We start from the raw sequence: 14,944 nt of genomic DNA on the forward strand, positions 1-14,944 counted from the left end.
GCAGAAGTAAAATCAATTCCTAGAACCCTTTCCATGCCCTTCTCTCCTGCCCAGACCTTGAGATCCCCCTTACCCAGCCTTGACACCAGGGGCATATTGATATTTGCAACTCTCTTCTTTTACTTATTCGGTGTTATTTCACTTTCCAGATGTTTGATATAGGTAAAGTTGTGTGTACATGCACATATGCATTTTTAATTACACACATATAATTTAATCAATCGGTGGTTATGCAAAGGCAGGTCCTCTTACAGGTGAAGAGAGAAAGGAAAACTGAGATTCAGACACTGCTGTCTTCTCCAGTAAGTTCTGACCTTTGCCTCCTTCCTTGCCTGGCTTTCTCTACAGGAGTGAATACCTGTCAAATGAACAGGTGCTCCTCTTCTTGGGATATTTCTGTTCTAAGGTCACAGAGGAATTAGAGTGATGTTTATTGGAAAAAAATATATATATAGCTTCACTTCAGGAAAAAATACAGCCAGCGATGACCTGACTTCTACTTTTCTTAAATTAAAATAAAAGTTCCATCATAAAGACGATACAAAGTCTGTGACCTTGGGTAGAGGACACCTGCAGCAGTGCCTGCCAATCATCAAGTCTTGCAGAAAACTTGCTTCAGTGTGAGGACCTCTTTGCCACTGCACAGTTCAAGTGGAACTTGAGAAAGTTGCCCCCCACTTCCCGCCACCCCTCTACCACCCCCCATCCTTCCTTACCCAAGTGGTGAGTGAGAACTTGGGCATAGCCAATCAGACTTCCCTTCTGGGGTTCAGACTCAGTGTGGGTGGCACAAGAGAATGAATATAGAACCCTGTCCCTCCACTCTCTGCCTCTCTCCTCTCTTCTTGCTCCCTCTTCCCTCCTCCTTTCCTCTCCCTCCTCCCCCATTCCCCTTTCTTCCTCTCTTCTCTCTCATCTCTCTCCACTCTTCTCCATGGAATGGAATTGGGATATATCCCATACATACCATGTTCCAAAGGACACCATAGGGTGTCCTTTATACTCTGCATTGAAGCTGAAGCTTGGCTACTTCCTTGAATTACAATAACAACAGTTGCTGTTATTGTTGCTCTCAAGGCTTAACCACAATCAGTTTCTGTTGCTAGAAACAGAAGAATGCTGTTTGATACAACATTTGAAAAGTCACTTGCCAAAAAAACAACTGCACCTTTGTTAGAGGAGATGGGTTCCAAACAAAACAAAGAAAAACAAAAGCCAGTGGTTGCTGTTTCACTGGCTCAAGTCCAGCTATCAGTGTTAAGTAAGTGTGTATTAGTCTTCCACCACATTCACATTCCTGCTAATAAATCCTCCCAGGTTTCCTTCTAGGCAGAGCATGAGTGACAAAGGATCTGCTCAATGGTTTCACCCACCTTTTCTCTGCGTGGCCAGCATCAATATGTGAAGGGTTTAAAAAAATAAGCAGAGAAATTTGAGGGGAAGTTGAGGATGGAGTCTTAAAAGGGCTGGAAATTAGAAACAGGAAAGTGATGTAGAAATGGGGATGTTCTCTGACATTGTGGGGACACAGCTATGGGAACTAGATGGGGTTACGGGTAGGAATTCAGAGCACCCTTTTTCGGTGACCTCAAAACCACAGGGGGAAAGATTACAGGGTTACTCTGCTGACCTGCTGATTCATTTTGCCTACTTGGGCCACCAGGAAAGGGCTAATAGTCCTGTATGTTCTGTATGCGTATGCATAATGCTTACGCTATGTTGGACCCAGCACAAGTCCTAGGCCTCATTAACTAATTCATTGCTGGTTTTTAGGTTTAACTTAGAATAGATAGGACAAAATATGTCATGGACTCTTTTTCTTTAAAATCTTTTCAAGTGGGACTTTATTATATTGTGATTGTGATTTGTGATAAGCCAACATCTGTTCATAGTTACAATCTTCATTTCTGAAATATATTTTTCTTCCCTCATCATAAAGTTAATGTCCTCTTTTTTTCTGGGTGGACTTCTGACTCTGTTCAGGGATCACTCCTCAAGGGGTACCATATGCAGTACCAGGGACTGACCCCAACTCAGCTGTATGCATGTATGCACGTCAAATGCCTTAACCTCTATACTTTCTCTACACCTCTTTTTTCTTAAGTGATCACTGTTAGTGAGTGATATCACAGTGCTATATGGTATGAAAGAGCAGAGAGAGAGGGAGAGGGAGAGGGAGCAATAGAGAGAATGAGAGAGAGGAGACAGAGACGGAGACAGAATTTAGAAGGCAATCGGCTGATTTTGCCTGTTCAGCATTCTTTCCCCATTGGTGGAAAGGATCCTAAATTCACATTAGGAAACCATTACACTTTTATTAAAAATGGATTCAGTGAGGCACCAAGATTTCAAGTAGGTAGGCACCAAGATTTCCCGATCCCTCTATTTATTCACCACCCCTCTACCCTGGTACATTGGATAGATAACTCTTATCAGTAATGAAGTCACCCTGCAATTTTGCTGCAGTTCTCAGCAAAGAAGTTGTCATGTTGCTGCTGGGATTGCAAAACTGTTAAGGCATGGCATGCAAAGCCCTTTATGGAGAGAACCTGCCCCATTCAAATAAACCAATGTTCTTGGGAAATGAGGAACAATGTTGAGAAAATTATCCCTCCAGCTTGCATCTTGGGTGTGTTTGGATTCATTCACAGATGAAGTTTAGATCTACCCCTGGTGTTTTAAACTCCTTGAGTAGATAAACCTCACTTTTGGCTTACACCAATTTGAACTAGGCAATTTGTCTAATATTTGTAGTTCAAAGAGTTCTCACAAAGACAGATGCTGATAGAAAGCAACTGGAGTCCAGAGTAGGGTGGGAGAAGAAATCCCAGCTTTCCACCACACAAGAATAAAGGGAAAGGAGCAGTAGTGAGTTTGGAACGCTTCCCCCGAAAAGTGCTGATTCTAATGCCGTAATTAGGGACCTTTGCTTCAGAGAATCATACTTCTTGGAAAACATGAGTCTTATGATATTCCAAAGCTTTGCTAATAAATAAAGTAAATATTTAATAACCCACATTAGTTCCTGCGACTCAAATCTTAATATTAAATATTCAGTAATTTTTCAATGGTTGTATTCTCACCACAAGACCAGCCCTTTCGAACTGTGATTATAAGAGAATACATAAGGATCACTATAGCTGTAATGCTAATTTCCAGATACTTACTGAAACTTTGGTCACTAATAGTTTCAAATTTAATTGAAAGATAGAAATAACACTTAAAGACATTAGTGAAATGAGGTTTATAACTAAGATTTATTATACATATAAACTTATGAACTGGCCAATGATTTTAAACATGGAAAACCAATGTTATCGGTGTACTTTTTCAGAAATAACTTTCAGAATCTGAAGTAAAAGATGACTATGTGCATAGTTTTATTCCCTGAAAACATCCAAACTGAGTCTTTTGTTTAATATATTCAAGTAATTGGGCTGGAGCGATAGCACAGCGGTAGGGCATGTGCCTTGCACACAGCCAGCCCGGTCGAGCCGGGTTTGATTCCTCTGCCCTTCTCGGAGAGCCTGGCAAGCTACCAAGAGTATCTTGCCCACATGGCAAAGCCTGGAAAGCTACCTGTGATGTATTCAATATACCAAACACAGTAACAATAAGTCTCAAAATGGAGACATTACTGGGCCCACTAAAGCAAATCGATGAACAATGGGAGGACAGTGATATAGTGATTCAAATAATTCTCTGACATGCCATCATGATTCCAAATCTCATTTTTACTCACCATTAATTTCACTGATAAACTGTGTCAAATCAGATAAAGCAGTAAGTTCAACACTGGGAATCATTAATTCTTACAGAAAGAAAAATAGCTTCAACTAATATATATAAACTCACCAAAACTAATCAGAACAGGAGCCACATTGAGGAAATGGTGTCTCCGTTGAGTCTGTCGCTGGACTAGCAGCATCAGAGACAAAGACCATTTACTATCACACACTAATTGCTCGAGCGGGCCCAGTGACGTCTCCATTGGAGACTTTGTTGTTACTGTGTTTGGCATATCGAATACTCTCGGTAGCTTGCCGGGCTCTCCGAGAGGGGCGGAGGAATCGAACTCGGGTCAGCCATGCTGGCCGCTTGTAAGGCGAACGCCCTACCGCTGTGCTACCGCTCCAGCCCATCACACACTAATGTGTAAACAAAATCAATTTTCTCACAAGAACCAATTCCAATCTTTCTCCAATCTCTCCATGAAAGGAGTCAAAAGCTATAGGACAGTGGGAAGAACAGTTTTCCCAAATCAACCACAGACATCAATTAACTAATTGTCCTGAACTATCTCTCGGGGACTGGATCACCTATTAGTCAGGTTAAGTAAATGTTCAGAATGCCAACAAAACAGTATCACCAGAGTGTTTGTTTTGAAATAATTTGCTATCTATAAACTTTATTAAAGTATAGGAATGAGGAAAGAAGAAAATAAACAAAGCAAAACTAAGATAGGAAAATCAATTGTTGGTCCCTGTACTTACTTGAACATTTACTGTCACTATTTTGAACTGTATATGACAAAATGGCATAAAGTTTTCTTTATGATTGCTTTAATCTAACCTTAACAATAGATAAAACTTTGGGACACAGGATTTCAAAATGCAGAGAAGAGGCTGGAGCAATAGTACAACTGGTAGGGCATACGCCTTACACATGGCTGACCTGGGTTCAATTCCCAGAATCCCATATGGTGTCCCAAGCACTGTCAGGAGTAATTCCTGAGTGCAGAGCCAGGAGTAACCCCTGAGTATCTCAGGGTGTGACCCAAAAAGAAAAAAAAAATCAGAGAATCTGTTTCTCATTAAACTAGACTAAAATAAAGTACAATGTCATTCAATGACATAGTAATCATTTAAAAAACATGTCAGATAAATTTTGCAAATAGGAAGATATGAAATGTCCACCTCATTGTTGATGCAAGAAAGATTGGTAATAAGCACATTATGGAAGAATCATTATAAAAATAAAAATATATTAGAAATTCCAATTTCACTTTTCTTGATCAATGATCCCTGAAGTCTAGAGAGGAATATTTACTTGTGATATATACAATCAAGAAACAGTGTCTCTTTTATAGATTTCCTCCTGAAAATGGTACATACTTTGGAACTTGGTATGACTTGCAGAAAAGAACTCGCAGAACTATATGAATAGAAATAATATGAAACCAGTCAAAGTAGCTTTCTCAGGAAATGTGACTGTCCCCTTTGAAAAAAGGGGTAGGTTATGGGAAAATGCTGCTGATTCATTCACATATTGGCTTGTGTGTCTTAGTAGTTATGTGACCCAAAGTCATGGCCTAACCATTCTGAACCTCAATCACATCATTAATAAACTAGGACTAATATTAGGACCTACTTCCTAAAACTGGTGCACAGATAAAAAGAGAACTGTATGCAAATACCTGATGATTTCACTCACATGCAGAGCAAAAAGAAACAAAGCAGGGGATTAGGAAATCCCTTGTGGAATCAAATTTAAGATGCGACCAATAGAACTGTGACCTGAGAATGGGAGCTGGAGGACTGGGGAAGGGACTTGGGGATAATGGTGGAGGGATCCTTACATTCTAGTGGTAGAATGACATGGTTGCACTGTAAGTAAAAATAGTATGTAAAATATGGCACACTGACTTGTGGGCTGGCACGTGGGCTGGAAAGACAGTACAGGAGGGAAGACATCTGTCTTGCGACCAGCTGACCTCAGTCAATCCTTGGCACCACAAAGGGTACTCCAAGCACCACCAGGTGTGTCTCCTGAGCACAGATCCCAGAGTGACCCCTGAGTACTGCCATGTGTGGCCAAAAAATTTCCCTCAAGGTCCAAACCAGCTGATAAACAGAGGCTTCTATTAACATTTTCCCTGGAACAAAATGAACCTATTACATTAAGATTGTGCCCAGTTACTAACCCCTTTGGCTCAGGAGAGATGGTAGCTCCCACTGACAGACAGTTGAGAAGTGCAGGGTTCAGGCTGGACAGTTGGGGAAAGCGGGCCTGGGGAATCTTACCTCATAGTAGCTCTGTACTGCATTCATGAAGGCTTCATCAGCCACAATCTGGGTTTCTCCATTGAGGAAAGCCTGAAACCGGTCCTTGACAGTCTGAAGCTGCTGTTTACTGATCTGTAGAAAACAGACAAAGGTGATGATGAGGGCTTGTTCTAGCCAGGAATCATGGTTATTTTATATGAAAAATGCGAGGCCTTTTAGTTTGTCGGAATTGGCTTGTACAGGCACGTAAGGGCTGACAGTTAAATTTGTAGGAATTTTATGAGTCATTAAACACAGCACTACTATAAATATTGTAAACTACAGTTAAATAAATTATATTAAAACAAATGCAACACATATCAAAAGCCATAGTTTCCTGATTATCTCATTTTACTGTTATCTGTATGAGGTTACTTATTATCTTTTTTTATGGTGGAAATGACACATAAGGAGGTGCTATCACACATTTCTCTTCCCAACTCGACATCCAGTGACATTTAACTGGCAACTAAAAGTCCAGTGATTTTTACCCCATGAAAATTGACAAATGCTATAAATCAGGTTGTAGTTGCTGTTCAATGGCTGTTTAACACATTGTTACACAGTTCTCTCAAGTCATCAGAAATACTTTGCTTTGTGAAAGGAATAGTAATCAAAGTAGTATGGCACTGTCATCTAAAAACAAATATTTAGACCAATGGAAAAGAACTGTAACCACGTATGTAAACAAATGAACACACATAGACACAGACAATTAATATTTGACATGGGAACCTAGAATCCTCTTTGCTTACAAGTTTATTGCAACATTATTTACAATGGCCAAGAAGCAGAAACAAACCAAGTTCCCATTGAATAATGTGAATACAGATATGCACTGGGATGTAGGATGACATTACTTGTCCTTTCTTCCTTGCCACAAGGAGCTTAGGTTTATTGGGTCACACCCATCCCAGTGCTCCCATTTTTTTGTTTATTTGTAACTACTTCTCTATGCTCTCTTCCCCGAAGAGTTAATCAGCTTATTCCCCTAATCAGTTTCTGTTCATTTGTAAGGTCAGATTTTTCTAGGACACTGAACTTATATTGTAAGTTAATACTGCCTTTCTCCTCTCCTTATGTCTTTTGAATAGTTTACTTTAAAGCAATGTCCTTTTGTATAGACACAAGAAGACAATTAATATTATGCTTCTGTAACATGGGATTTAATTGGCTTCAAATATTATTATTCATTCCCAGGCATCTGCTTTCTCAACTTACGCCTCAGTTGCCCTCACTTCCTAGTGCCCCCCAAAGCAGGGTCATAAGGAGGAACTGGATGGAACCAGGGCAAATGGTAAGCTATGTGCTACCCTGATATGGAGATGGGCCTGGCCATAGCTCCACAATTTTTAACTATAAGTTAAGATGCTGTCAAACGCTGTCATTAACAACAAGACTAGGACCCGGCTAGGGATAGGAAAGACTAATCTGGCCTGAGCACTGTAGTCTGAGATTGAGATGACCCCAGGAGAGCAATTCTATAAGCTTACTGAATCTCTTCCTGTGTCCATACAAAATGATTAATATTATGAATGCTTATATGTTTGTTGGACAAGGAGAGGAGAAACACACTCATGGAATTCCGCCTTTGGGTGGGTGGTCCTGCTGAAAGTTAATCTGTCCTAGAAGCAGCATCCCCTGAGGGAAAGAACTTTATTCCTATTGATTGTGACCACACCTATGTATTAGCCCAGTCCCTCATGGTTTGGGGATTTAACTAGATTGTAGAGTGGGCTGGGGGAAGAAGATCAAGTGTGAGATACAGAGTCAGAGCCAGAGGGAGAAAGGGTTCCAGATTGGGGCCCAGGAGAGAAGGAGGGAGAGGGGAGAGAGAGAGAGAGAGAGAGAGAGAGAGAGAGAGAGAGAGAGAGAGAGAGAGAGAGGTGAACGGGGTTGAGAATGGACTAAATGGCATCTGATCAATCCACCGATACACCTGCGTGGCCTTCGCTTCCTCTGCCTTCTAACCTAGAGCCCGGGCTGCCCCGACTGGGGGGGGGCGGCCTGGGTCCCCCAGAACCTGGGCAGCCAGGGCAAGAACCGTCGGGGCCATTCCCTGGCCACCCTCAGAGTTTTTCACACTGGGATATTATTCAACCATAAATAAGAAGGAAAGCCTTCCTTTTGTAAAACATTCATGGAACCTGAGAATTTAATGTTATGTGAGGGACATAAAAAAAATACAAATACTGAATCTTGTCCCTTACATGTGAAATCTTAGAAATACTATTTCCATGAATTTCCATCATGGAAATTGCCAGTGTCTTAAGGATGGAAAATATGGGGAGATGTGACTGATATACAAAATTCCTGCTATAATAAGAGTCAGATCTGGCGACACAATATACAGCATGTTTCTAGTGTGAATGTTTCTTTACTACAGAATTGATTTTTTTTTAAGTAAATCTTAAAGGTGCTGGCCAAAAAAAATTTTGTGATTGTGTAAGGAATTTTAGATGCTAACTAAAATAACCTGATTTATGATTCTGACTTCACAATATGCATGAGAATCTAATCAATGCTTTGTATGTCTTAAATATACATAACTCAGTATCTCAATAAAGCTGAAAATTAAAAAAAATAAATATCAGGATAATAAGATATAGAAGTTTTCAAACTTTTCTATTATATCCATGGCCATATGATAGGTCATATTAGAAACAAAGTATAAGTCTAGACTGTGGTATAATTTGGGCAATAACTGATATATAATTATCTACCTAGTGAAACCTATGTTCATTTCTACTTAGGAAAGCAAGCAAAAGAGATTTCTATCAAGTTTGCCTTTTCTACCCTTTTCTGGCCATGTCCCATACATAGTGCTTCAGTCTCAGCCTGAGAGTAGTAGTAGTAGTAGTAGTCCTTCCCTTTCACTACTCAAATAATTTCTGTTATTTGATTCTATAGTTCATCATTTATCCTATTTGTTATAAATAAATATTTTATTTTATTATTTTTTTATTTAGGAATACTATTATTTGAACTGGAGCTATAGAACTGCGGCAGGGCATTTGCCTTGCATGCAGCCAACATGGCCGACTCAAGTTCGATTCCTCCGCCCCTCTCGGAGAGCCCAGAAAGCTACCGAGAGTATCTCGCCCGCACGGCAGAGCCTGGCAAGCTACCTGTGATGTATTTGATATGCCAAACACAGTAAAAACAGAGTCTCCAATGGAGACATTACTGGGCCCGCTCAAGCAAATCGATGAACAACGGGAGAACAGTGACAGTGACTATTATTTATTTAGCCACTGGTTAGCTGATTGAATTGGGCATGAACTCCACCTTACTTTTTTTTTTCATTTTTTATAATTTTGTTTATTGAATCACCATGAAAAAAGTTACAAAGTTTTCAGGTTTAAGTCTTCATCATATAATGAAACACCCGTACCTTCACCAGTGCCCATTCTCCACCCCCAAAAACCAGAGTTTACCCCATCCCCACACCCTCCTCCTACCTGTGGGGCAGATGATTTCCACATTACTCTCTCTCTACTTTGACTATATTCAATATTTTAACACCAGACCCACCATTATTACATGGGATTTTACCCCAATACTCAATCTGCTGAAAAGGCAACAGTCGACAATTTGTTTTCTGTTGCTGGTTATGAATAACATATGATGTCATGCGGCTGCAGTAGTGGCCACACAATTTTGAAATTCCAAAATTTTAACAAATCTGGAGGGATTTCTGCCAAAATCTGCTGGGTTCCGAGATTTGTTCCTGAGTCTCTTGGATCATGGCTGTTAAGCAGCTTCATCAGGAGCCAGAAAGGCTGTTTGGGGGCGGCAACTCGAAGTCTCGCTGGGGTGGGGAGGAAAGGGCCAGCTCCATCCCCATCCTGTGAGGTCCTGCGTGTCCCGTCACTGCGGGCCCAAACCTGACTGTCCAGTGGCCTCTGGAGGATGGTAGCCAGCTGGTCGCCAGGGGGAACAGGCCAAGGCACGAAACATATTCCCCCCTGGGGTGGCCCAGTGCCAGTAATCTACTTCAAGGATCAGACGCATTTCTGCCAAAAGCCACTGGGTTCTGCGATTTGTTTCTGAGTCTCTGGGATCATGGCCATTAAAAGGCTTGATCAGGAGCCAGAGAGGTCGTATGTTGGCAGCAACTCGGGCTCTCATTGGGGTGGGGGGGAAGGGCCGGCTCCACCCCCATCTCGTGAGGCCCTGTGTGTCTCATCACTGCGGGCCCAAACCTGACTGTCCAATGGCCTCTGAAGGATGGTGGCCACCAAGCTGTCAAAGGGGAGTAGGTGGAGGGATAGCACCCTTTCCCCCGTGGGGTAGCCTGGCGACAGTAACTTACTGCCTGGTCAGGACGCATTTCTGCCAAAAGCCACTGGGTTTCAAGATTTGTTTATGAGTCTCTGGGATCATGGCCTTTAAGCAGTATGATCAGGAACCAGAGAGGCCATGCCTCCAAGTATATAGCTGAGCCAGAGGTGGTTTGTGGGTGTGTCTCCCATATACCTAACTTTTGGCCATTTACTTTCTTGGTAAACTTTGCCCCAAATTTTTGGGGTCTGGCCAAAGGCACAGCAGCTATTTTGGAGTATCTGGAATCTGAAGGTGCCATCAGGCTGCTGATGCACTCGCCTCACAGGTACAGATTGACCTGCTGGCAGCACCATACCCCCATGACTAAATATTTTAGAGACCCAGCTTGGCTACCTATTTTTGCTCCTCCAGGACTAACCTCACACCTGGCAAGTACTGCATAAGTACCTTCTGAATGAATGGTCAAATGTGTGAAAGATATTTAGCTCTAATATCCTTTAATAAACTCTAATTTACATAAAAAGGCAATATAAATGATTTTTTGATCATCACTTATAAGAAGCTGCAGTTCATAACTGACAATGTAACAATGGGCCTGGCATTGTTGATCTCATAGAAAGAGTAAAGTCTCTCTAGTCTTAGTTCTAAGACCATTTTGTTACTTGAAAAAACCACATACAGTCTCTGAATTGGCCATAGCTAAACACCTTTCTGGAAAAGAATTGAATGTAGATGAATAAATGTTATCTCTTCTGTTTTTTCTCACTTAGAAAATGGTGCTAATTTTTATTCCTCGCAATTTTGTCATAGGCATAGTTGTTCAATGACTTTTTAAAATTATATATATATTTTAAATTATGAGTTTCTTTTTAAAACTTAAAATGTTTTTATCCTCAGGCAACAGGTGTCTTGTTCCTGGAAGGCGGAGTTTAAAACTAAAACCTGCCTTGAGTTCTGACTTAAGTAAGAAAGAAAACAGAATGGGCATAAATTAGAGCAGGGGAAAATGTGGGAAATTGTGAAATTGGGAACAGTAATTTTGAAGTTGGCTTTTCATGGAATTTATATTTGTTACACACTGAAGCATCACGGCTCACTGCCAGTGACATGGATGGTTTTAAATTTTCTAAGATTCAAACTGGAGAAGTTATAAACAGCTGAAATTAATTTTAATATGTGCATTAATCTGTAGCACTGTAGCACTGTCCTCCTGTTATTCATCGATTTGCTCAAGCAGGCGCCAGTAACATCTCCATTGTGAGACTTGTTGTTACTGTTTTTGGCATATCCAATACGCCACAGGGAGCTTGCAAGGCTCTGCTGTGTGGGTGGAATACTCTCAGTAGCTTGCAGGGCTCTCTGAGACAGATGGAAGAATCGAACCCGGGTCAGCCCCATGCAAGGCAAACGCCCTACCCACTGGCTATAGATCCAGACTGTGTATTAACCTGATATGCCTAATATATTATTTTTAAATGTAATTATTATACACTTGGATGAGATCTATTGCATTTTAATACTAACCTGTGAAATATTTTATATTTTGTACTTAGAATACATCTCAGTCTGAAATGACTACATTGTAAAGAGTCAACAGACACATGTGGCTAATTGTACCCCCTTGGACAAAAGTGAAGAATGTGCTCACTTTTAAGTCGCTGAAGCTTTCTGCTCTATCCAGGAATATTGGTACCAGTGGAGTTGTACAAAAAATTACAGTTATTTCATAAGCACTTGAAACCATTTAAACTGAAATATTGGGTGGCAGTTTATTTACTCATAAAAGTGACACCATAACATGAATTTCTTTTAAGCAGGCCAGCCTCAAATGGCCTAAGTCACAAATCTCGGCAATAAATTCCATCTGAGGCATCTCACACAATTTTTTGCTCAGAAATACTTCCAAGACCAAATCAATAGCAACTCTGTTATTTTGAAAGGTTGGATGGAGTGGGGTAATGAGGCAGGAGAGAGAGGGAAGATGATTAAACTATCCTCTTGCTTTTACATAATTAAACTAAAATTAGGTACAGACCATCTGAATAATGAAGACTGATTGCTCACCCAGGCCAAATCCATTATCACTTTAACCTTTTGCTAAGTAACCATCATGCTTATTTATTTACAGAGCACCTACCACCTGCCTGGTCCCATCTCAGGCCCTAAGGGCCCAATGATCAACAGAACACATCTAAGATATCATCTTCCCAGCCAGGGCAATTGGGAATCAAAGAAATAAGGGGTTGCCCTTAGGGATCTTGTGGTCTACTAGAAGAAAGAGCACACAAACACACAAATGTCTGCTTAAAATTTTAGAGGCCAGAGACGGCAGAACATAAAATTCTCAAAAAGTCTTCAATTTCATCCAAATTCAGAGAACAGACACCATGAGACCACACAAAATACTCTCACTTCCCTGGATATATTCTCAGTTGCCAAGTCAGGTTCATGGATCTGAGTGGAACAGCTGTGAGCTTCTGTCTTGAGTCAGTATCCATTACTAAAGGCCAGTCTAAGTTTACTTAGCTACTTTGGGGTGGTCTTCCTCATCACCTTCTATAGGGAAGTGGTTCTAAGTTAAACTCTATCACAGTGCCATAGACCCTACACATTTTCTTCATAGTTATTACCATAGCATTTATTCTTTTTAAAAATAAATGTACATGACTTTTAATATGCATATAGAAAAATATACATCATGCACAGAGAGCATGAGAAATTTTCACAGGTAAACATTCCCATCGAACCACTGTCTTATCAAGACAAATAATGTTACCCAGCTTTTTACAGGTATCCATCTATCACTTTCCTTTTCCAAAGATGACCACTAACCTCACTAACTATCGTTGATATAACCTGTTTTTGAATGTGATATCTTTGCATTCATGAGGTGTAAAATTCTGTCATCTGGTGGGAAGAAGTAATACTTTTTGGTTCTCATTAATGATAAATATTCAATTATATTTTTCTATGGTTGACCCATTCTCTCACTGATGGACCTTCTGTTTTTATTTTTAAATTTGTGATTTTCATTGTTACTCACAAAGACATGTTTTACAGGCACTAGAACCATTTCTAATTTATACTGTGCTTCTAGCACCTGTCACATAACAGTTCTAACAAATATTGGTTTAATGAATATATATTAATTATTTAACGTCTATGAGGCACACCGTTAGACATTGGAGATAAATCATGACCAAGGTACAGTATTAGCTCACTATTATCTTGAACGTGATCAAAAGTCATTTATTCATCTGATTCCTTAGCATCCATCCCCTTATCCTGTCTGAATGAATAAAAACATAACATAGCATCCCATAAAAATAGCTGATGTAAAAAACAACCTGTGGCACAAAGCTTATCTCTGGGTAAAAGTTAACTGACCTAGATAGGTTTGAACCCTGAAGGTGACCTAGCATGAACACACGGAGATAATTGGCCCAGAGTAGCTGACAGTACAATTCTAAACAGACAAATAGGCTTCTAAGAGCTGCTTACAAACAGAATCATCCTAAAATAGAAGACCATCTAAAAGCATGTGATATGTATAGAAACCACTTGTGCATCAGATCAGAATTCAAAGTTGAAGTAATGTGTTCCAAGAGCAGAAAACCTGATAAAAAGAAAGGTAATTATTTCAGAATAAAGTGCTGCAGCCGCATTTGCTAGAACTATTCAAGCATTCTTGGTTCAATTCACCTCATTAAGCTAAGCCTGAAAATTCCCACTGCATTCCTGGCACTTTGTAATTTACTGCAGCAGTCTGGATAGTGATGAAATAAGATCCGAAATAAAGAAGAAAAAAAAAAGCACATGTTCTAAGTGCTGGTCTCAGGAGAGGTGCTGTTTAAGTCTGAGCAAGTCCAGGTCAAATCTTGGTTTTAACACACATCTTTGTATAAGATTTTCTCTGCTGTTAAACAGCTCATGGGCATATCTACCTTAAAGAATTGTTGTGAGTGCAAGATGAAGTAGTATATGTCAGGTACATGGTAGAGTATGTGGTATAGCATAAAGACACAATAAAAACAATAAAGGATATTAGTATTATAATGTCTGCTTTTTAAAATAAAATTATCATTTCCCAGTTTTTTTATTTACTAAATTTTATTTTTATTTATTTATTTTTTATTGAATCACCATGAGCTACAGTTATAAAACTTTCATATTTGAGTTTCAGTCATATTATGATAGAAGAGCTATCCCTCCACCAGTGAACATTTCCCAGTATCCCTCCCGCCCCTCCCCATCCCACTCCTCCCCCAGCTACTATTGCAGACAACTGTTCTCTCATTATCTGTAATCTGTATTGCAAACCATAACACCCATAAGTAGAGAGAGGGGAAGAGGGCAATTCCCACAGTTTCTTTCTCCTTCTTTGGGCTTCTGGAGTTTATATGAATGTAGTACTCATTTCCCTCTTCCTTAGCCTGCCCGGTCCTCCTTTTCCTTCCCCTTGCAGCCATAGCTGGGCGTGTAACAGAGACAGCAGGCTGCTGATGGTCTTTTTTATGAGCTTTTCAAATAATCATACAAAGAAATCTTCTGGCAGTATAACCTTTCCCTTCCCTGCTGAACCCTTGTGCAGAGAACATGAATAGAGTCTCTAA

The 14,944-nt window shown here is 40.2% G+C and overlaps 1 protein-coding gene across 9 annotated transcripts in view; it reads right to left on the bottom strand.

Annotated features, from left to right (window-relative positions):
* CADPS (calcium dependent secretion activator) overlaps positions 1–14,944 on the bottom strand; it is a 550,520-nt gene that overhangs the window by 411,536 nt on the left and 124,040 nt on the right. For all 9 annotated transcript variants that reach the window (XM_056129049.1, XM_056129048.1, XM_056129052.1 and 6 more), the window contains exon 2: positions 6,024–6,137. In XM_056129049.1, the coding sequence (XP_055985024.1) occupies positions 6,024–6,137 (114 nt within the window). The remainder of the gene's footprint in view (positions 1–6,023; positions 6,138–14,944) is intronic.

This window comes from Sorex fumeus, unplaced genomic scaffold, assembly GCF_029834395.1.
Source record: "Sorex fumeus unplaced genomic scaffold, SorFum_2.1 ptg000072l, whole genome shotgun sequence".
Lineage (NCBI taxonomy): Eukaryota > Metazoa > Chordata > Mammalia > Eulipotyphla > Soricidae > Sorex > Sorex fumeus.